This window comes from Ascaphus truei, chromosome 23 (genome assembly GCF_040206685.1).
Source record: "Ascaphus truei isolate aAscTru1 chromosome 23, aAscTru1.hap1, whole genome shotgun sequence".
Taxonomy (NCBI): Eukaryota; Metazoa; Chordata; class Amphibia; order Anura; family Ascaphidae; genus Ascaphus; species Ascaphus truei.
Genome location: NC_134505.1, coordinates 7,206,359 through 7,227,678, shown reverse-complemented (window position 1 = coordinate 7,227,678; position 21,320 = coordinate 7,206,359). Strand labels below are relative to the sequence as shown.

The following is a 21,320-nucleotide window of genomic DNA, read 5'->3' as shown; positions in this document are numbered from 1 at the left end:
AATAAATACACCTCAACCCCCTTTTAACGCTGTGCTCGGGGTCCAAAGAATCACATCGCGTTATAAGCGGATGGCGTTAGAAATAATGTACCATTGTGGGCAATAAAGTATTTAAGACACCAATAATCGCGTTGTAAAGTATTCATTAATACGAAAATTGGGAGCCACGCGTACATCGCGCTACAAGCGGATCCGCGTTGTAACGGATCGCGCTATAACGGGGTTGAGCTGTACATATATACAGTATGTAACCGATAAACTCTAGTACCACAAAAATGTATACCCACATGTTCAATAAAGGTAAACAAGCATTGTGTCCCACAAGGAAATCCTTTGTCATTGTGTTCTTAATGGTGTAACTTGAGTGTAAGGTATCAGGCAGGGTGACAAGGACTCAAACGTGGATGCAAGAAACACAGAGAAACGAAGTTGTGCAGAGGGTCACAGTGTATTAACACAGTATCACACTAGCAAGTACAAATGGCAACTCACAGGTGGACCCAGGGTACAGACATTGTACGATTGCAGCTAGATGGGTCTCCGGCGATTGGCGTCAGGAGTGTGGTGGTCAAACGGAGGTCCCCGCACGGCGGCTGGTGCGCACACAACTCCCTGTGGTCCTTCCACTAATGGGTTCCAAACGCTCGAGAGCGACGTCTACACGCGATGACGTCACCTTCCGGGTTCCACCAAGCTGGCTGCCAAGACTCGACGCGTTTCGCAAGTCCGCTGCCTCCTGACGAAGCTGAATGGCGAAACGCGTGGGAGTCTTGGTAGCCAGCTAAGAATTTCCCTTTGGGATTCAACGCTTGTTTATTTTGGTTGAAAATGTGCGTGTACATTTTTGGTGGTACCATGTTGTTCACGTCATTGCCTATTTGACACAGAATTGCACTATTTTTGTCTTATTTTCTCTTGTTTTATGCCCGTGCCGGTCTCCTGTGCTCCCCGCACTCTTCATCATCGTTGTTCTTTAGATGTAATGTGCGTAATCTTGGGTCAACCCTTAATAACCACTGATAAACATCGCAGGAAGCAAAAATTCCTCCTCTGAAGGCACCTGTGCTGGGAGAGGTGGAAATGTCACTGTGATCGGAATGCAATTGCTCTGTGCTCATGAATTCAATGCTCTACCACCTCACTTAGAAAGTGTTTCTTCTCACGTATAGGCAGCAAGAGGCAAGCCAGAGACTCAGAGACGCGGAAGAGCCAAGGGTTCATCCCACTGAGAGTCACGGCGAAGAAGAAGGAAGACCATTGATAACTGTGCCCGACAAGGAGCGAAGGAAGCAGGCAGTGGAGACCATCGGCAAGGAGAAGGACGGGCACCATAGTGAAGGCCACGCTGAACGGTTAAGAAAAGAGTCCGCCGTTAAAGAGGGAGAGAGGCAGCCAGGCAAAAGTCTCGACGAGAAGCGCGAAGTACAACCCAGGGAAGAGAGACAGCCAAGTGGTGAGCAGAGACTACCCGTGCTAAGCTCGGTCAAAGATCAAACAGGAGAGGCAGACCAAAGTCGAGAGGAGGTGGAGATAAAGCAAGCGCAAGTCTCCAGTACAGGGAGGACAGGGAAGCCCTGTGAGGGCCAAGAGAAGAAGACACATCCAGGAGACAGCCTCCATGAAGAGAGAGAGGGGGGGTCCAAGGAACGTGAAGAGAGACAGCCAGGAGAAAGTGTCGAGAAAGAGACGGGACCATTTGTGGGGTCCAGCAGTAAGGAGGAAGGGAGGTCCGTGGAAAAAACTCATAGTAGAGAGAGCGAGACACAGCTTACAAAGGTCCCCAGTGAGGACAAGGAGGGACTGCTTATAAAGAGCGCCAGTAAAGAGGAGAGAGCGCTTATAAAGATCCCCAGTAAAGAGGAGAGAGCGCTTATAAAGAGCCCCAGTAAAGAGGAGAGAGCGCTTATTAAGATCCCCAGTAAAGAGAAGGAGAGAGTGCTTACAAAGGTCCCCAGTGAAGACAAGGAGGGACTGCTTATAAAGAGCCCCAGTAAAGAGGAGAGAGCGCTTATAAAGAGCGCCAGTAAAGAGAAGGAGAGAGTGCTTACAAAAGTACCCAGTGAAGACAAGGAGGGACTGCTTATAAAGAGCCCCAGTAAAGAGGAGAGAGCGCTTATAAAGATCCCCAGTAAAGAGGAGAGAGCGCTTACAAAGATCCCCAGTAAAGAGGAGGAGAGAGTGCTTATAAAGAGCCCCAATAAAGAGGAGGAGAGAGCGCTTATAAAGATCCCCAGTAAAGAGGAGGAGAGAGTGCTTATAAAGAGCCCCAGTAAAGAGGAGGAGAGAGCGCTTATTAAGAGCCCCAGTAAAGAGGAGGAGAGAGCGCTTATTAAGAGCCCCAGTAAAGAGGAGAGAGCGCTTATAAAGAGCCCCAGTAAAGAGGAGAGAGCGCTTATAAAGATCCCCAGTAAAGAGGAGGAGAGAGCGCTTATAAAGAGCCCCAGTAAAGAGGAGGAGAGAGCGCTTATAAAGATCCCCAGTAAAGAGGAGGAGAGAGCGCTTATAAAGAGCCCCAGTAAAGAGGAGAGAGCGCTTATAAAGATCCCCAGTAAAGAGGAGAGAGCGCTTATAAAGAGCCCCAGTAAAGAGGAGAGAGTGCTTATAAAGATCCCCAGTAAAGAGGAGGAGAGAGCACTTATAAAGATCCCCAGTAAAGAGGAGAGAGCGCTTATAGAGAGCCCCAGTAAAGAGGAGGAGAGAGCACTTATAAAGATCCCCAGTAAAGAGGAGAGAGCGCTTATAGAGAGCCCCAGTAAAGAGGAGAGAGCGCTTATAGAGAGCCCCAGTAAAGAGGAGAGAGCGCTTTTAAAGAGCCCCAGTAAAGAGGAGAGAGCGCTTATAAAGATCCCCAGTAAAGAGGAGAGAGCACTTATAAGGAGCCCCAGTAAAGAGGAGGAGAGAGTGCTTACAATGAGCTATAGTAAAGAGGAGGAGAGAGCGCTTACAATGGGCCCCAGTCAAGACAAGGAGAGAGCGCTTACAATGAGCCCCAGTCAAGACAAGGAGAGAGCGCTTACAAAGACCCCCTATAAAGACAAGAAGAGAGTGCTTACAAAGACCCCCGGTAAAGAGAAGGAGAGAGCGCTTACAAAGACCCCCGGTAAAGAGAAGGAGAGAGCGCTTACAAAGACCCCCGGTAAAGAGAACGGGGAACAGGTTACGAAGACCCCCAGTAAAGAGAACGGGGAACAGGTTACGAAGACCCCCAGTAAAGAGAACGGGGAACAGGTTACGAAGACCCCCAGTAAAGAGAACGGGGAACAGGTTACGAAGACCCCCAGTAAAGAGAACGGGGAACAGGTTACGAAGACCCCCAGTAAAGCGGAAACAGAGAGTCTGATTAGCAAAGATGATGAAGAAATTACAGAAGATACCAGTTGCCAGAGAGGAGCAAAGGTAAAAAGCCGAATTTATGGTTACGGTCATCTTTTTATCTGCGTCATGTAGTCACTCCCTATAACTCCTCCCCTTACTGCTCATATAACTCCTCCCCCACCTGCTCCTATAACTCCTCCCCTAACTGCTCCAATAACCGCTCCCTATAACTCCTCCCCTAACTGCTCCTATAACCTCTCCCTATAACTCCTCCCCCACCTGCTCCTATAACCTCTCCCTATAACCCCTCCCCTAACTGCTCCTATAACCGCTCCCTATAACTCCTCCCTTAACTGCTCCAACAACCGCTCCCTATAACTCCTCCCCTAACTGCTCCTATAACCTCTCCCTATAACTCCTCCCCTAACTGCTCCTATAACTGCTCCCTATAACTCCTCCCCTAACTGCTCCTATAACCTCTCCCTATAACTCCTCCCCTAACTGCTCCTATAACCTCTCCCTATAGCTCCTCCCCTAACTGCTCTGATAACCGCTCCCTATAAGTCCTCCCCTAACTGCTCCTATAACTCCTCCCCTAACTGCTCCTATAACCTCTCCCTATAACTCCTCCCCCACCTGCTCCTATAACTGCTCCCTATAACTCCTCCCCTAACTGCTCCTATAACCTCTCCCTATAACTCCTCCCCTAACTGCTCCTATAACCTCTCCCTATAGCTCCTCCCCTAACTGCTCCGATAACCGCTCCCTATAACTCCTCCCCTAACTATTTCTATAACTCCTCCCCTAACTGCTCCGATAACCGCTCCCTATAACTCCTCCCCTAACTACTTCTATAACTCCTCCCCTAACTGCTCCTATAACTCCTCCCCTAACTGCTCCTATAACTCCTCCCCTAACTACTTCTATAACTCCTCCCCTAACTGCTCCTATAACTCCTCCCCTAACTGCTCCTATAACTCCTCCCCTAACTGCACCGATAACCGCTCCCTAAAACTCCTCCCCTAACTGATCCTATAACCGCTCCATATATCTCCTCCCCTAACTGCTCCTATAACCTCTCCCTATAACTCCTCCCCTAACTGCTCCTATAACCCCTTCCTATAACACCTCCCCTAACTGCTCCTATAACCTCTCCTTATAACTCCTCCCCTAACTGCTCCCTATAACTCCTCCCATAACTGTTCCTATAACCACTCCCTATAACTCCTCCCCTAACTGCTCCTATAACTGCTCCCTATAACTCCTCCCCTAACTGTGCCTATAACTGCTCCTATAACTGCTCCCTATAACTCCTCCCCTAACTGCGCCTATAACTGCTCCTATAACCGCTCCCCATAACTCCTCCCTTAAGTGCTCCTATAACCTCTCCCTATAACTTATCCAAGTTCCCCTCGTATCCTCCCCAATTCCATTATTGTACCTCTGCTACCTCTGCAGAGAGGATGCAACATTGACCCATGGCCCGTTCAGTGAAGAAGTACTTCTTCTGCCCCTTCCACCTTCCGAGCAGGACCTCCTGCTCTTGCGTTCCTCTTTCCATGGGAAACGCTTCCCTCTGGCCCCGTACGTGTCCACGTGGTGTATTGGAAGATGTAGGGTTGTAACCGGGGGAGATGTGGTCCTTTCCGGCAGGTGAAAGAAACCTCGTTTCGGCGTGTGAAGGAGAGCACAATAGGAAAAGGAGATAGCAAGCCGAAGCTAACGTCCCATTTGATGGGGTAGGTGATTGGAGAGGGCGGAGGAGACTTCATTCACCGAGGTCCACTGTCGGTCAACGATACATTGACAGCATCCAGACAATGGGGAAATAACTGCCCCCTCCCACCATTTCAGTTCTGAGACGGGGAGTAGCTTACAGTATGTAGGGTCAAGGCAAAGTAGACTCAGGGTTTGCCTCCAGAAAGGGGGTAAAAGTGACCGTCCCCCATCCGCCCCTGGACCCCTTGCATCATAAGGCCTTCTGATAAATGGCTGATTATCTGGTGCTTTGGGACCAAGCCAATAGGTCCCTCCCAAGTTTCCTGCCTACTACCCATACAATTTCCCCCCTTGTGGTAGCCAGTGCCCAAACCCAGTATATCCCTTCGATTGTTCCCAATGTGCAGCTCAATCCCAGTACACTTTTTCCTAGTTTGTAGAAGTTTTAAGCAAGTCTTTCCCAGTTTACAGAATATTTCCAGTATAACCCCCCTCCCCCTTCCCACTTTACTGGGTATGCCCAAAATGTCTCTGAGTTTAATGGCTGTTCCCAGTTTATCCCTCCATGTTTACATCTTATTCCCAATATGTCTCTCCCAGTTTAATGGCTATTCCCAGTTTGCAGCCTATTCCCAGTATGCCTCTCCCAGTTTAATGGCTATTCCCAGTTTACAGCCTATTCCCAGTATATCCCTCCAAGTTTACAGCTTATTCCCACTTTACCCCCTACCCACCGCATCTTTTTCCCATCGTCCGTTCATTCTAACCACCTTCCACCTTCTCATCCCAGCTTTTCGTCCCCCGTACATATCCTTGCCTTATTAGCACAGGGGCCTTAGCCTTCATATAAGCAAAGAAAAGCACAGTCTGACCTCTTGGTGGCCCTTAAGGACTTGAGTTGCCCACCCCTGATATATAAGCAGGTGTGTGTCTGTGTGCAAATCGCTTCGAATCCCAGTCTCGGCCCTCTTGTTGACCTTGAAGCTACTGTACATTACATTATCTAACATCCCATCCACTTACAGTTCTTCCCAGAAGATTCCACCTGAGAAGATCCCTTCCCAGAAGACACAACCTGGGCAGATTCCCAAGAAGGGAGAAAGGGGATGGACCTCACCCTATGAAGTCCCACAGGACAAGACAATTTCAAGGAAGAACACAAGTCAGCAGGTCACTCCACACAAGATCCCAGCAGAACGGATACCTCGCAACAAGTCCTCGCTCGAGGAGTCCAAGGCTCGGAAGGCTCCTCTGGTTTACGGGACACGAGAGAAGCAGGCGGAAAAGATTCCGGACGTGAACCTGACTTCTCAGCAAACAGAAGGTAAGCCCTCATTCTCCGTGTGTGCACTGCTCTGCTAGTTCCCATGTGTCCAATATCCCCAACCCTGGTCACGCCTTGACTCTCGGTTTCGGTGAACTTCAAGAAGATGCTTGGGCTCCATGTGTGCCTTGAATAGAAGTGTTATACCTGGGCTCCCTGTGTACACAGTTCTATGACTCCTATCTCAATGGAGTACACTTCAATCACAGAATACTGTAGAGGTGCTATGAGGGCTCTGTTATGTGCAATTCCTAGTTCGAGTCTTTGTTTGGGAAACCCTTTGTGTTCCTTTCTGTGATTCTCAGTTCTGTTAATAGAAATGTAGATGGCAGAGACGAACCACTAACCTCCGCTTCCCACCCCCCCCAGGCAGCCCATTCTCTGACCCACTGTAACACCTCAGGTCCTATTCGATCCTCGTCTTCCTTTCTTCCTTCTGTCTACCCCAAGCATATCGGATTCCCCACTATTGTATTACCCGCTACCATCTCTGCTGGGAGGCTCTTCAACTGATCCAGCACCATTTCCGTGAAGTAGTATCAGTTCTGGGTGTGGAGTGGGTGGCACTGCAGGAGTTACCGTCACAATTGTAATCCAATTTGTCGTTGGTAAGGCTTGTTCCCATAGACTTTCATGGGACCCACCTCTATAGGAAATAATGTGTCCCCATAGACTTTCATGGGACCCCCTCTACAGGAATAATGTGTCCCCATAGACTTTCATGGGACCCCCCCTCTATACAAGGAATAATGTGTCCCCATAAACTTTCATGGGACCCCCTCTACAGGAATAATGTGTCCCCATAGACTTTCATGGGACCCCCATCTACAGGAATAATGTGTCCCCATAGACTTTCATGGGACCCCCCTCTACAAGGAATAATGTGTCCCCAGAGACTTTCATGGGACCACTCTCTACAGGAATAATGTGTCCCCATAGACTTTCATGGGACCCCTCTCTACAGGAATAATGTGTCCCCATAGACTTTCAAAAGACCCCCTCTACAGGAATAATGTGTCCCCATAGACTTTCATGGGACCCCCCTCTATACAAGGAATAATGTGTCCCCATAGACTTTCATGGGACCCCCTCTACAGGAATAATGTGCCCCCGTAGACTTTCATAGGACCCCCTCTACAGGAATAATGTGTCCCCAGAGACTTTCATGGGACCCCCTCTACAAGGAATAATGTGTCCCCATAGACTTTCATGGGACCCCCCTCTACAGGAATAATGTGCCCCCGTAGACTTTCACGGGACCCCCTCTACAGGAATAATGTGTCCCCAGAGACTTTCATGGGACCCCCTCTACAAGGAATAATGTGTCCCCATAGACTTTCATGGGACCCACCTCTATAGGAAATAATGTGTCCCCATAGACTTTCATGGGACCCCCCTCTACAGGAATAATGTGCCCCCGTAGACTTTCATGGGACCCCCTCTACAGGAATAATGTGTCCCCAGAGACTTTCATGGGACCCCCTCTACAAGGAATAATGTGTCCCCATAGACTTTCATGGGACCCACCTCTATAGGAAATAATGTGTCCCCATAGACTTTCATGGGACCCCCCTCTATACAAGGAATAATGTGTCCCCATAGACTTTCATGGGACCCACCTCTATAGGAAATAATGTGTCCCCATAGACTTTCATGGGACCCCCCTCTATACAAGGAATAATGTGTCCCCATAGACTTTCATGGGACCCCTTCTACAGGAATAATGTGTCCCCAGAGACTTTCATGGGACCCCCTCTACAAGGAATAATGTGTCCCCAGAGACTTTCATGGGACCCCCTCTATACAAGGAATAATGTACCCCATAGACTTTCATGGGACCCACCTCTCTACAAGGAATAATGTGTCCCCATATACTTTCATGGGACCCCCTCTATACAAGGAATAATGTGTCCCCAGAGACTTTCATGGGACCCACTCTACAAGGAGTAATGTGTCCCCAGAGACTTTCATGGGACCCCACTCTAAAGGAATTATGTGCCCCCAAAGACTTTCATGGGACCCCACTCTACAGGAATAATGTGTCCCCATAGACTTTCATGGGACCCCCCTCTACAATGAATAATGTGTCCCCATAGACTTTCATGGGATCCCCCTCTACAAGGAATAATGTGTCCCCATAGACTTTCATGGGATCCCCCTCTATACAAGGAATAATGTGCCCCCATAGACTTTCATGGGACCTCCCTCTACAGGAATAATATGCCCCCATAGACATTCATGGGACCCCTCTACTGGAATAATATGTCCCCATAGACTTTCATGGGACCCCCTCTACAGGAATAATGTGTCCCGATAGACTTTCATGGGACCCCCCTCTACAGGAGATAATGTACCCTCATAGACTTTCATGGGACCCCCCTCTACAGGAATAATGTGTCCCCATAGACTTTCATGGGACCCCCCTCTACAGGAATAATGTGTCCCCATAGACTTTCATGGGACCCCCTCTACAGGAATAATGTGCCCCCATAGACTTTCATGGGACCCCCTCTACAGGAATAATGTGTCCCCATAGACTTTCATGGGACCCCTCTCTACAAGGAATAATGTGCCCCCATAGACTTTCATGGGACCCCCTCTACAGGAATAATGTGTCCCCATAGACTTTCATGGAACCCCCCTCTATACAAGGAATAATGTGTCCCCATAGACTTTCATGGGACCCCCTCTATAAGGAATAATGTGTCCCCATAGACTTTCATGGGACCCACTCTACAAGGAATAATGTGTCCCCATAGACTTTCATGGGACCCACTCTACAAGGAGTAATGTGTCCCCATAGACTTTCATGGGACCCCACTCTAAAGGAATTATGTGCCCCCATAGACTTTCATGGGACCCCACTCTACAGGAATAATGTGTCCCCATAGACTTTCATGGGACCCCACTCTACAGGAATAATGTGTCCCCATAGACTTTCATGGGATCCCCCTCTACAAGGAATAATGTGTCCCCATAGACTTTCATGGGACCCCCTCTACAAGGAATAATGTATCCCCATAGACTTTCATGGGACCTCCCTCTACAGGAATAATATGCCCCCATAGACTTTCATGGGACCCCTCTACTGGAATAATGTGTCCCCATAGACTTTCATGGGACACCCTCTACAAGGAATAATGTGTCCCCATTGACTTTCATGGGACCTCCCTCTACAGGAATAATATGCCCCCATAGACTTTCATGGGACCCCTCTACTGGAATAATGTGTCCCCATAGACTTTCATGGGACCCCCTCTACAGGAATAATGTGTCCCCATAGACTTTCATGGGACCCCCTCTACAGGAATAATGTGTCCCCATAGACTTTCATGGGACCCCCCTCTACAGGAATAATGTGTCCCCATAGACTTTCATGGGACCCCTCTCTACAAGGAATAATGTGCCCCCATAGACTTTCATGGGACCCCCTCTACAGGAATAATGTGTCCCCATAGACTTTCATGGAACCCCCCTCTATACAAGGAATAATGTGTCCCCATAGACTTTCATGGGACCCCCTCTATAAGGAATAATGTGTCCCCATAGACTTTCATGGGACCCACTCTACAAGGAATAATGTGTCCCCATAGACTTTCATGGGACCCACTCTACAAGGAGTAATGTGTCCCCATAGACTTTCATGGGACCCCACTCTAAAGGAATTATGTGCCCCCATAGACTTTCATGGGACCCCACTCTACAGGAATAATGTGTCCCCATAGACTTTCATGGGACCCCACTCTACAGGAATAATGTGTCCCCATAGACTTTCATGGGATCCCCCTCTACAAGGAATAATGTGTCCCCATAGACTTTCATGGGACCCCCTCTACAAGGAATAATGTATCCCCATAGACTTTCATGGGACCTCCCTCTACAGGAATAATATGCCCCCATAGACTTTCATGGGACCCCTCTACTGGAATAATGTGTCCCCATAGACTTTCATGGGACACCCTCTACAAGGAATAATGTGTCCCCATTGACTTTCATGGGACCTCCCTCTACAGGAATAATATGCCCCCATAGACTTTCATGGGACCCCTCTACTGGAATAATGTGTCCCCATAGACTTTCATGGGACCCCCTCTACAGGAATAATGTGTCCCCATAGACTTTCATGGGACCCCCTCTACAGGAATAATGTGTCCCCATAGACTTTCATGGGACCCCCCTCTACAGGAGATAATGTGCCCCCATAGACTTTCATGGGACCCCTCTTCTACAAGGAATAATGTACCCCCATAGACTTTCATGGGACCCCCTCTACAGGAACAATGTGTCCCCATATAATTTCATGGGACCCCCTCTACAGGAATAATGTGTCCCCATAGACTTTCATGGGACCCCCCTCTACAGGAATAATGTGTCCCCATAGACTTTCATGGGACCCCCCTCTTCAAGGAATAATGTGTCCCCATAGACTTTCATGTGACCTCCTCTACAGGAATAATGTGTCCCCATAGACTTTCATGGGACCCCCCTCTACAGGAATAATGTGTCCCCATAGACTTTCATGGGACCCCCCTCTTCAAGGAATAATGTGTCCCCATAGACTTTCATGGGACCCCCCTCTACAGGAATAATGTGCCCCGATAGACTTTCATGGGACCCCCCTCTTCAAGGAATAATGTGTCCCCATAGACTTTCATGGGACCCCCCTCTACAGGAATAATGTGTCCCCATAGACTTTCATGGGACCCCCCTCTTCAAGGAATAATGTGTCCCCATAGACTTTCATGGGACCCCTCTCTTCAAGGAATAATGTGTCCCCATAGACTTTCATGTGACCTCCTCTACAGGAATAATGTGCCCCATAGACTTTCATGGGACCCCCCTCTATACAAGGAATAATGTGTCCCCATAGACTTTCATGGGGCCCCTTCTACAAGGAATAATGTGTCCCCAGAGACTTTCATGGGACTCCCCTCTACAGGAATAATGTGTCCCCATAGACTTTCATGGGACCCCCCTCTATACAAGGAATAATGTGTCCCCATAGACTTTCATGGGGCCCCTTCTACAGGGAATAATGTGTCCCCATAGACTTTCATGGGACCCCCTCTACAGGAATAATATGCCCCCATAGACTTTCATGGGACCCCCTCTATAAGGAATAATGTGTCCCCATAGACTTTCATGGGACCCACTCTACAAGGAATAATGTGTCCCCAGAGACTTTCATGGGACCCCACTCTACAGGAATAATGTGTCCCCAGAGACTTTCATGGGACCCCCCTCTACAGGAATAATGTGTCCCCATAGACTTTCATGGGACCCCCTCTTCAGGAATAATGTGTCCCCAGAGACTTTCATGGGACCCTCCTCTACAAGGAATAATGTGTCCCCATAGACTTTCATGGGACCTCCTCTACAGGAATAATGTGTCCCCATAGACTTTCATGGGACCCCCTTCTACAAGGAATAATGTATACCCATAGAATTTCATGGGACCCCCTCTACAGGAATAATGTGTCCCCATAGACTTTCATGGGACCCCCTCTACAGGAATAATGTGTCCCCCATAGACTTTCATGGGACCCCCTCTACAGGAATAATGTGCCCCCATAGACTTTCATGGGACCCCCCTCTACAGGAATAATGTGTCCCCATAGACTTTCATGGGACTCCCCTCTACAGAAATAATGTGTCCCCAGAGACTTTCATGGGACCCTCTTCTACAAGGTATAATGTACCCCCATAGAATTTCATGGGACCCCCTCTACAGGAATAATGTGTCCCCATAGACTTTCATGGGACCCCCTCTACAGGAATAATGTGTCCCCATAGACTTTCATGGGACCCCCTCTCTACAGGAATAATGTGTCCCCATAGACTTTCATGGGACCCCCTCTACAGGAATAATGTGTCCCCATAGATTTTCATGTGACCCCCTCTACAGGAATAATGTGTCCCCAGAGACTTTCATGGGACCCTCCTCTACAAGGAATAATGTGTCCCCATAGACTTTCATGGGACCTCCTCTACAGGAATAATGTGTCCCCATAGACTTTCATGGGACCCCCTCTACAGGAATAATGTGTCCCCAGAGACTTTCATGGGACCCTCCTCTACAAGGAATAATGTGTCCCCATAGACTTTCATGGGACCTCCTCTACAGGAATAATGTGCCCCCATAGACTTTCATGGGACCCCCTTCTACAAGGAATAATGTACACCCATAGAATTTCATGGGACCCCCTCTACAGGAATAATGTGTCCCCATAGACTTTCATGGGACCCCCTCTACAGGAATAATGTGTCCCCCATAGACTTTCATGGGACCCCCTCTACAGGAATAATGTGCCCCCATAGACTTTCATGGGACCCCCCTCTACAGGAATAATGTGTCCCCATAGACTTTCATGGGACCCCCTCTACAGGAATAATGTGTCCCCATAGACTTTCATGGGACCCCCTCTACAGGAATAATGTATTCCCATAGACTTTCATGGGACCCCCTCTACAGGAATAATGTGCCCCCATAGACTTTCATGGGACCCCCCTCTACAGGAATAATGTGTCCCCATAGACTTTCATGGGACCCCCCTCTACAGGAATAATGTGCCCCCATAGACATAGAAACACCGACTGTGACGGCAGATCAGAACCACTTGACCAACCCAGGCAGCCCCTTCTCTGACCCGCTGTAACACCCCAGGCCCTATTAGATCCTCGGCTTCCTTCCATATTTAGGATTTAGCCCGATGTCTGTCCCAAGCGTGTCTGAATTCCCATACGGTATTTGCCCTTGCCACCGGCTTGGAGGCTGTGCCCCGGATCCACCACCCTTTCCATGAACAATGTCCTTCTAGTGTTCCTCTGTGTGGGTCTGAGATACCGGTTAGAATCACAAACCCCCGGGCGCCCTGTGCTCCCCGACGTCTCCTCGTAGGAGACACGCCTCACCTCCTCTCTCTGTCTCTCCGCCCCCCCCCCCCCCCCCCCGGCAGCTTTCCGCCACACCTTCGATTTCTTCCGGAAGGACAAAGCGGACAGGATGAACATGCATGATCTTCAGTACTCTATGGCTTCCATGGGCCTCCACCTCACCCGCCAGGACACCTTGCAGGCGCTGAAGAGCGCGGATTTTGACGGTCAGTGGGTGAGACATCTCCCGGCATTGGGAAAGGGGCAGGGTGACCATGTCTCCGGGCTGGGAGGGTTCTTAAATATGCAGTCCCCCCCCCCACCCCAAATAATGACTTCCGTAGGGGGTGCCGGATTTTAGACCCCTGTACTATGTTCCCACTTCCCCTTCCTTGTGAAGTGCAAGCTCCTTTGAACAGGGCTCCTCGCTACCTACTGTAACAATGTTGCACAGCAGCGTAGCAAGTACATGTCCATCGCGGCTGCCCATATTGGGTCGTGACTGCGACGGCGACCGCGTGACGCCAGCCCGTCGCGATCGCTGGAAGCCAGAAGATTTTGACATTTCCAGCGATCGAAGGGGGTGACGTCAGCGGGCACGTGAGCGGTGCAGCCAATGAGGACGAGCCGCTCACGGCCACGCCCCCCCCCCCTGGAGGAATCGCTGTAGGGACGGCGGTGGCTGACGACACGCGGTCGCGTCACTGGCGCCCCTACGATAAACTCGGCCTTATTGTACCACTCTACGGAATAGGTTGGCGCTTCTAAGAGTCACGTGCAGAGGGACAACACGGGAGACAGATTTTGGGGACAATAAACCCTGGCTTTTATTCAGCCCGTAGCTTTAAGTAATACAGTCTAACGAAGCACACACACAAACACACAAACACACAAACACACAAACACACATCCTATCCCTGTGTAACTCACTCTCCCAGTCCCTATCTGCAGGGCGGGGAGGATAAGCCTCTTTCCAACCGATAACCCCAAAGTCCAAAGTGGTACCTGTAAGCAGGGGGCTCTTTCTGTCAGTCTCTGGGTTGTGTCCGTTTAGGGGTCACCCTCTGGCAGGTTCCAAGGTCCGCTGCGCCCTGGATGTAGAGAGTCTGGTTTCAGGGTCTCTTGCAGGTAGCACAGTCCCTCTGTGCTCGAGAGAACTGTTCCTGTGAGTCTCTTAATATTAATATTAATAATAATAATAATAGCATGTTCTTGTATAGCGCTGCTAATTGTACGCAGCGCTTTACAGAGACATTTTTGCAGGCACAGGTCCCTGCCCCGTAGAGCTTAAAATCTATGTTTTTTTTTTGTGCCTGAGGCACAGGGAGATAAAGTGACTTGCCCAAGGTCACAAGGAGCCGACACCGGGAATTGAACCAGGCTCCCCTGCAGCAATCTCAGTGTCAGTCAGTGTCTTTACTCACTGAGCCGCTCCTTCTCCCTCTTGCTGGCAGCACAGTCCCTCTGTGCTCGAGAACTGTTCCTGTGCGTCTCTTGCAGGCAGCACTGTCCCTCTGTGCTCAGGAGAACTGTTCCTGTGTGTCTCTTGCGGGCAGCACAGTCCCTCTGTGCTCAGGAGAACTGTTCCTGTGCGTCCCTTGCAGGCAGCACTGTCCCTCTGTGCTAGAGAGAACTCTTCCTGTGAGTCTCTTGCAGGCAGCACAGTCCCTCTGTGCTCAGGAGAACTGTTCCTGTGCGTCTCTTGCAGGCAGCACTGTCCCTCTGTGCTCAGGAGAACTGTTCCTGTGAGTCTCTTGCAGGCAGCACAGACCCTCTGTGCTCAGGAGAACTGTTCCTGTGCGTCTCTTGCGGGCAGCACAGTCCCTCTGTGCTCGAGAACTGTTCCTGTGAGTCTCTTGCAGGTAGCACAGTCCCTCTGTGCTCAGGAGAACTGTTCCTGTGAGTCTCTTGCGGGCAGCACAGTCCCTCTGTGCTCAGGAGAACTGTTCCTGTGCGTCTCTTGCGGGCAGCACAGTCCCTCTGTGCTCAGGAGAACTGTTCCTGTGCGTCTCTTGCGGGCAGCACTGTCCCTCTGTGCTAGAGAGAACTGTTCCTGTGAGTCTCTTGCAGGCAGCACAGTCCCTCTGTGCTCAGGAGAACTGTTCCTGTGCGTCTCTTGCGGGCAGCACAGTCCCTCTGTGCTCAGGAGAACCGTTCCTGTGAGTCTCTTGCAGGCAGCACTGTCCCTCTGTGCTCAAGAGAACTGTTCCTGTGCGTCTCTTGCGGGCAGCACAGTCCCTCTGTGCTCAGGAGAACTGTTCCTGTGCGTCCCTTGCAGGCAGCACTGTCCCTCTGTGCTAGAGAGAACTCTTCCTGTGAGTCTCTTGCAGGCAGCACAGTCCCTCTGTGCTCAGGAGAACTGTTCCTGTGCGTCTCTTGCAGGCAGCACTGTCCCTCTGTGCTCAGGAGAACTGTTCCTGTGCGTCTCTTGCAGGCAGCACTGTCCCTCTGTGCTCAGGAGAACTGCTCCTGTGAGTCTCTTGCGGGCAGCACAGTCCCTCTGTGCTCGAGATCTGTTCCCGTGTGTCTCTTGCAGGCAGCACAGTCCCTATGTGCTCAAGAGATCCCCCCCCTGCAGTGCCTGCAGGAGGCTTTCCTACCTGTCTGATGAGCCAGGTGGAGACTGGTTAATTGTCTCTGGCTGCAATTAACCAGCTCCCTGCTGGATTCCTCAGAACACTACCGGCTTTCTGTTGAAGCCCATTTAGACAGCGGTTAATGCCCTGTCACAGCACCATATACAGCAATTATATTACTAATAGGGCCAAAAATGAACCAATCCCAGTGACACGTTTAAGGGGTCTCATCTGCACAACTGATGCCATTTTAACCCAAATGTGCCACCTATAACTATGTTATGTGTATGTGTTAAAACGGGACTTGGTTTGGTTTCCCCTGGCTGCGTCCTAGTCCTCTGCCCGCTCCGCACATCCCGCTGTCCTCCCTGCCACTGTATCTCTACTGCCCCCCACCCTATGGCTGCGACGGGGAGGGCAGCGGCCTCCCAACATTTCTGTTGACCATTTATTGGCCCGCCTGAGAACAAGGTTGGCCACCCCCTGCGACTGTACACTGCACTGCACATCGACTCTTGCAGGCTCCAACCATGTTCCTGCCCCGCAGAGCTTACACTCTCGTGCAATCTGAGGCACAGGGAGATGGAGTAACTTGCCCAAGGAGCTGACGTTTGGATATGAGCCAGGCTCACCCACCGAAAACCCCATGGCATCGGGCTGTAATAACGTCTTCTCTCTAGGTGATGGGAAGGTGAACTTCTCCGATTTCCTCATGGTCCTGACAGATGACCGTCGCTTCCGGCTCTATGTTGGTGAGTGTATATAGAGTAGGAGTAGGGCCACTAGTGCATGTCTTTGGTGTTAATGTCAGAGTCGTGGTAGGGTATCTCACCGCAGGGGCCAGCTACCCGTCAGCCGTTGTGAAGGTAAGACCCTAACCCTTTATCCTAAAATCCCTCAATCCCTTACCCTAACCCTAAAACCCCACCTTTCAACCCCCTAACCATAACCGTTAACCCCTTACCCTAACACACCTAACGGCTGATCAGCGGTGGTGAGATGGCCTTGCTGAGAGGTCCCATTCAGTGGTAGACATCACTCTGTGTATCTGTGGGGCAAAATGTAAGACGCTTCTTCTTGCCACACCTCCACCTCCGTAGATAGAAGCCGCCGGATACCCATCAGCGAGGAGCAGTACATGGAAATTGTTTTCTTTGATGCGGTGTCCAGGCTGGTGGAGAAGTCCGCCCTTCCTCCCGAATCTTCAGCAGAGATAATGAGGTGAGGGACCTTCGTCTTATCTCCATGCCCTCTGACATTGGGAGCCAGTCTCCCTCATTAAGAGACGGTGTCACTCATTAAGAGATGGTATCACTCATTAAGAGGCAGTCTCACTCATTAAGAGGCAGTCTCACTCATTAAGAGGCAGTCTCACTCATTAGGGGGCAGCGTCACTCATTAGGAGACAGTGTAATTCATTAGGAGGCAGAGTTACTCTCACTCATTAGAATACAGTCTCCCTCATCCCTATCATCAACGGTCTTGTAGACTTATAATAATATTTTTTGTATAGTACTGACCATGTACACTGCGCTGTACATAGAGGTTTTTGCTTGCACGACTCCCTACCCCGTAGAGCTTACTACAATCTATGTTTTTGGTGCCTGAGGAACAGGGACATAAAGTGATTCGCCCAAGGTCCCAAGGAGTCGACACCGGGAATTGAACCAGGGTCTCCACACTCCATGTCATTGTTATCAGAGTCTTCACTCATGGAGTGTTTACTCACTGAGCCATTCCTTCAGCCCTTCAGACTTCCCTGAAGTTCCTCTCCGCCACTGACATTTCGGCCCAAGCCCCCCCCCCTCAAGTCTCCATCTTTCGGGCCACTGGAAGCTTCAGAGTTCCGGAGCTCTCCTCTCGGTCTCCACTCCCTGATGGCCTCCACTCCCTGATGGCCTCCACTCCCTGATGGCCTCCACTCCCTGATGGCCTCCACTCCCTGATGGCCTCCACTCCCTGATGGCCTCCACTCCCTGATGGCCTCCCATTGGGTTTCTTTCTCTGCAGTTACTACCGTAAGAAGGGTCAGGTGATCCCCAAGCTCGTCACACTAGAGAAAGTCACGTCCCTCGGCATGCTCCACTGCGCCGACATCATGAGCATGTCGGACAAGCAGCTGATGGAACACCTGGAGAAGATCAAACTGGCACAAGGTCGGTGTCTTATTGCGTCCAAGATGGTAATGGTGACCCAAGGTCTAAGTGCCTTATTATTATCTATTACTGGGGGGGTGGTCAACTCCAACCCCAAAAGGGCCACCAACAGGTTCGTTTTTCCAAGATATCCCTGCTTCAGGGATTGAGCCACTTGTGCTGAAGCAGGGATATCCCTAATACCTGGCCTGTTGGTGGCCCTTGAGGACTGGAGTTGGCCATCCCATGTCTATTATATACATGCTGTCGAGGAAGCAATGTGTAAGGGTCTTCTGTAGCGTCAACCCTTCGAGTGCACTCGCGTTCACGTTACCGCTCCGTCCTTCGATGACGGAAGAGGGAGGAGCCCTCCACCCGTTCCGCTTCCTCGTGGAGGTTGTTCCGAGCAGTACACGGCCATAGAAACGCGAGCCTGGACATTATGACGGGGCTACTATGACCCCATGGCTATCAAATGTTATCTAGTCTTTATCCCTGATCATCTTTGTACTACTAACTCCTAGATGCATTATCCCCCGCTCTGCAGGTACTACAACTGGCAGTCCTTACGAAATCATCCCGTGCTTACCCATATGCCCCAACTTGAATATGAAAATACCCGGCCAACCCCACAAAACCTTACCGGAACCGTGGCCTGTACCCAAGAAGGAGCCGGCAGAACCAGCCCTGGACACAGAGGAGCATATACATGGCAAGACCAATCATGTCATCCAGGTGGGCAAGATTATGGGTAACCGGGAAGGACCTGTGTTGGCATCTCGGCAGCTGTAGGGTTTCTTCTTTGGGGTGGGGAGGCGGTTGGTTCCCATCTTCAGTCCTATGGAAACCCCCGATAGGTCCGCTTTTGATGATATCCCTGCTTCAGCCTCAATGACTGAGCCCCTCATCGCTGGAGCTGGGGTATCTTTACACCCCGAGCTGTTGGGGGGCTTCTTGAGGATTGGAGATGTGAACCACTAATCTAGGGCAATTTTCCACCCTTAGTCGATTAGCTGGTTAGTCCTAAAACGTGTCCTGGCTTCCATGTCCCACTGAGAATGGAGGAACATGGATATAGCACAAAGCAGGACGACCGTCAACGCAACATTAGCGCGTGTCCAACTCAATTTTCGGTTGCACTGGTGGGCGCCACTGTTCTAACCACACATTTCTCCGTCAACAATTGATATTGACTAATAACCAGTTTTAATAAACAAAAACACACATAATATAATTTAGGGTATCAATTGGGTACTCAACAATACGTCCTAGGTATAAAGTCTTCGTACATAGGACACAAAGGGCTTTTGGGCGCCCACCCAATCCCCTCCTTTCGCAGGTAACCCGAAGATATCATAGCTCTGATCCTTTTGGGGGGTTTGGTGGATACTAAAGAGTGGGTGATGGAGTCGTGTGTCTCTTCTGGGTGGCATTTCAGCTGGAGAAGATACAGGCAGGGAGACTTCACGAATGACAGGGGGACAGTCTTGACTGTAACAAGGCTGTAGGGTGGTGGCATTCAAGTAGGTTTGGCGGACTGGTCCGGGCCGTTGCGCCTTGGTTTGTGTTGACCGAGCCATGTGTTGTTTCTTTCTGTAGTTGGACATCTATATCCCGGGATCTAAGTGCAGGGTCCCCGTAAAAATCGATCTGGGGCTCCCCCGTAGGAGAATGAAGAACCTCACCATGGATGACCACATATCTGTCCGGAAGAAGGTGAGTCAGTCTTGGCATCCCGGTGCAATAGGGTAAGAGGTGAAGAAGATCTGGGTTGATATCGCCGTGTTAAACCTGGAGTCAGTGTTGACCGACGGCTAAATGTGGATGGGGCTTGCCGATATACAGGGAGCCTTGGTCAAGAGGCTTGGCCCTCAGAATTTTACCTGTATGCATCGCTGTGTTTGATCCCAGCATGCACTTGTGGGCTGAATATTGTATTATCCCAGCATGCATCACTCTGCTGAATATTATGGTATCCCAGCATGCACCTCTGTGATTTAATATTACATCCCAGCATGCACCTCTGTGATTTAACATTACATCCCAGCATGCACCTGTGTGCCTCCCCACCCCCTGTTTGCTGCAGGCTGTGATTGTCTGTCTGCTCCTCTATTTGCGCAGGTCAGACGTGGGATGCAGCATTTCCTGGACGAGACGTCACAGAAGAAGTTAGCCACCATGCTGAGGTTGTGGGACAGGCTCCGGGGGGGTCAGATCGAGCAGGAGACCGGGAACCCCAGATTCAGCGACATCTTCTCCACCTACTCCTGGTCCTGGGAGACCCGCTTCGATCTCCTGACGCCCAACCTACTCTGGCTAAGGGACGCAGAGCGACACGGGGGCGCGGCCGGTGACCCTCAGGAAACCGGGGACCCTCAGGAAAGCGATATCCAGTGGCGATGGCCAGGTGAGACGACCTCCGGGGGAGAGGTGGCTGAGGAGGTCACCGAGTACGAGGACGACTGTGAGGCCCCAGACCACGACCGTGAGGCCCCAGACCACGAAGATCCAGAGGTCCCCATGAGCTCGCAGAAGGACAAAAAGGAAAGTTTGCTATTGGTAAGCGAATTCCACAACCAGATACCAGATATGGATCTAGAACCATAGCAGGGGGAACAAGAATATGGAAGAGAGAAGAGGCCGCATTGTGAGAAGATACCAGATATGAATCTAGAACCATAGCAGGGGGAACAAGAATATGGAAGAGAGAAGAGGCCGCATTGTGAGAAGATACCAGATATGAATCTAGAACCATAGCAGGGGGAACAAGGATATGAAAAAGAGAAGAGGCCGCATTGTGAGAAGATACCAGATATGAATCTAGAACCACATCAGGGGGAACAAGGATATGAGAGACGAGGCCTCCTGGAGAAGATACCAGATATGAATCTAGTAGAATATCCAGGGAGAACAAGGATATGAAAGAGCGAGACCTCTTGGAGAAGATAACAGATACCACCATTTAGCTGGCTTACTTACAATAAAACCACACTCTCTTAAACTTATTTTGTTCTACTGCTTCTACTGCTCTTGTTTTACCATTTGACCCCATTCTGGACAGAGAGACCTGGAACAGCTACAAGATCCAGAATACATTGTCAGACAAACCATTGAATTCCTCAGAAAGGAGGTTCCCAAACTTATTTACACCAAGCCACCCCCCCCCCCAACCCCCCTACGAGAAAATCTCCCAACTGTGACTGATCCCAGGCAGTATACAGTGTCCTGAGCGTGTGGGAGGAACACATGCGTAATAATCCCCCAAACTATGTGACCGATCCCAGGCAGTATATAGTGTCCTGAGCGTGTGTGGGGAACACACGCTTAATAATCCCCCAAACTGTGTGCCCGATCCCAGGCAGTATATAGTGTCCTGAG

At 50.2% G+C, this 21,320-nt stretch overlaps 1 protein-coding gene across 1 annotated transcript; it reads left to right on the top strand.

The window, feature by feature from the left end:
• The first annotated feature begins 666 nt into the window (after window positions 1-666).
• LOC142473227 (uncharacterized) lies at window positions 667-20,922 on the top strand. The gene is made up of 11 exons (XM_075580427.1): window positions 667-773; window positions 1,170-3,396; window positions 4,969-5,054; window positions 6,060-6,358; window positions 13,315-13,458; window positions 16,488-16,559; window positions 16,908-17,028; window positions 17,818-17,963; window positions 18,490-18,677; window positions 19,542-19,658; window positions 20,064-20,922. The coding sequence occupies exons 1-11, from the start codon at window positions 667-669 to the stop codon at window positions 20,547-20,549; spliced, it is 3,993 nt and encodes a 1,330-aa protein (XP_075436542.1). The 3' UTR covers window positions 20,550-20,922.
• The last annotated feature ends 398 nt before the right edge of the window (window positions 20,923-21,320 follow it).

Coding starts and splice junctions, on each gene's coding strand:
- LOC142473227 (XM_075580427.1), top strand. CDS start 667: ATGACGTCACCTTCCGGGTTCCACCAAGCTGGCTGCCAAGACTCGACG. Junction 3,397..4,968: donor GTTGCCAGAGAGGAGCAAAG/GTAAAAAGCCGA, acceptor CCTTTCCGGCAG/GTGAAAGAAACCTCGTTTCG. Junction 17,964..18,489: donor GAAGATCAAACTGGCACAAG/GTCGGTGTCTTA, acceptor CCCGCTCTGCAG/GTACTACAACTGGCAGTCCT.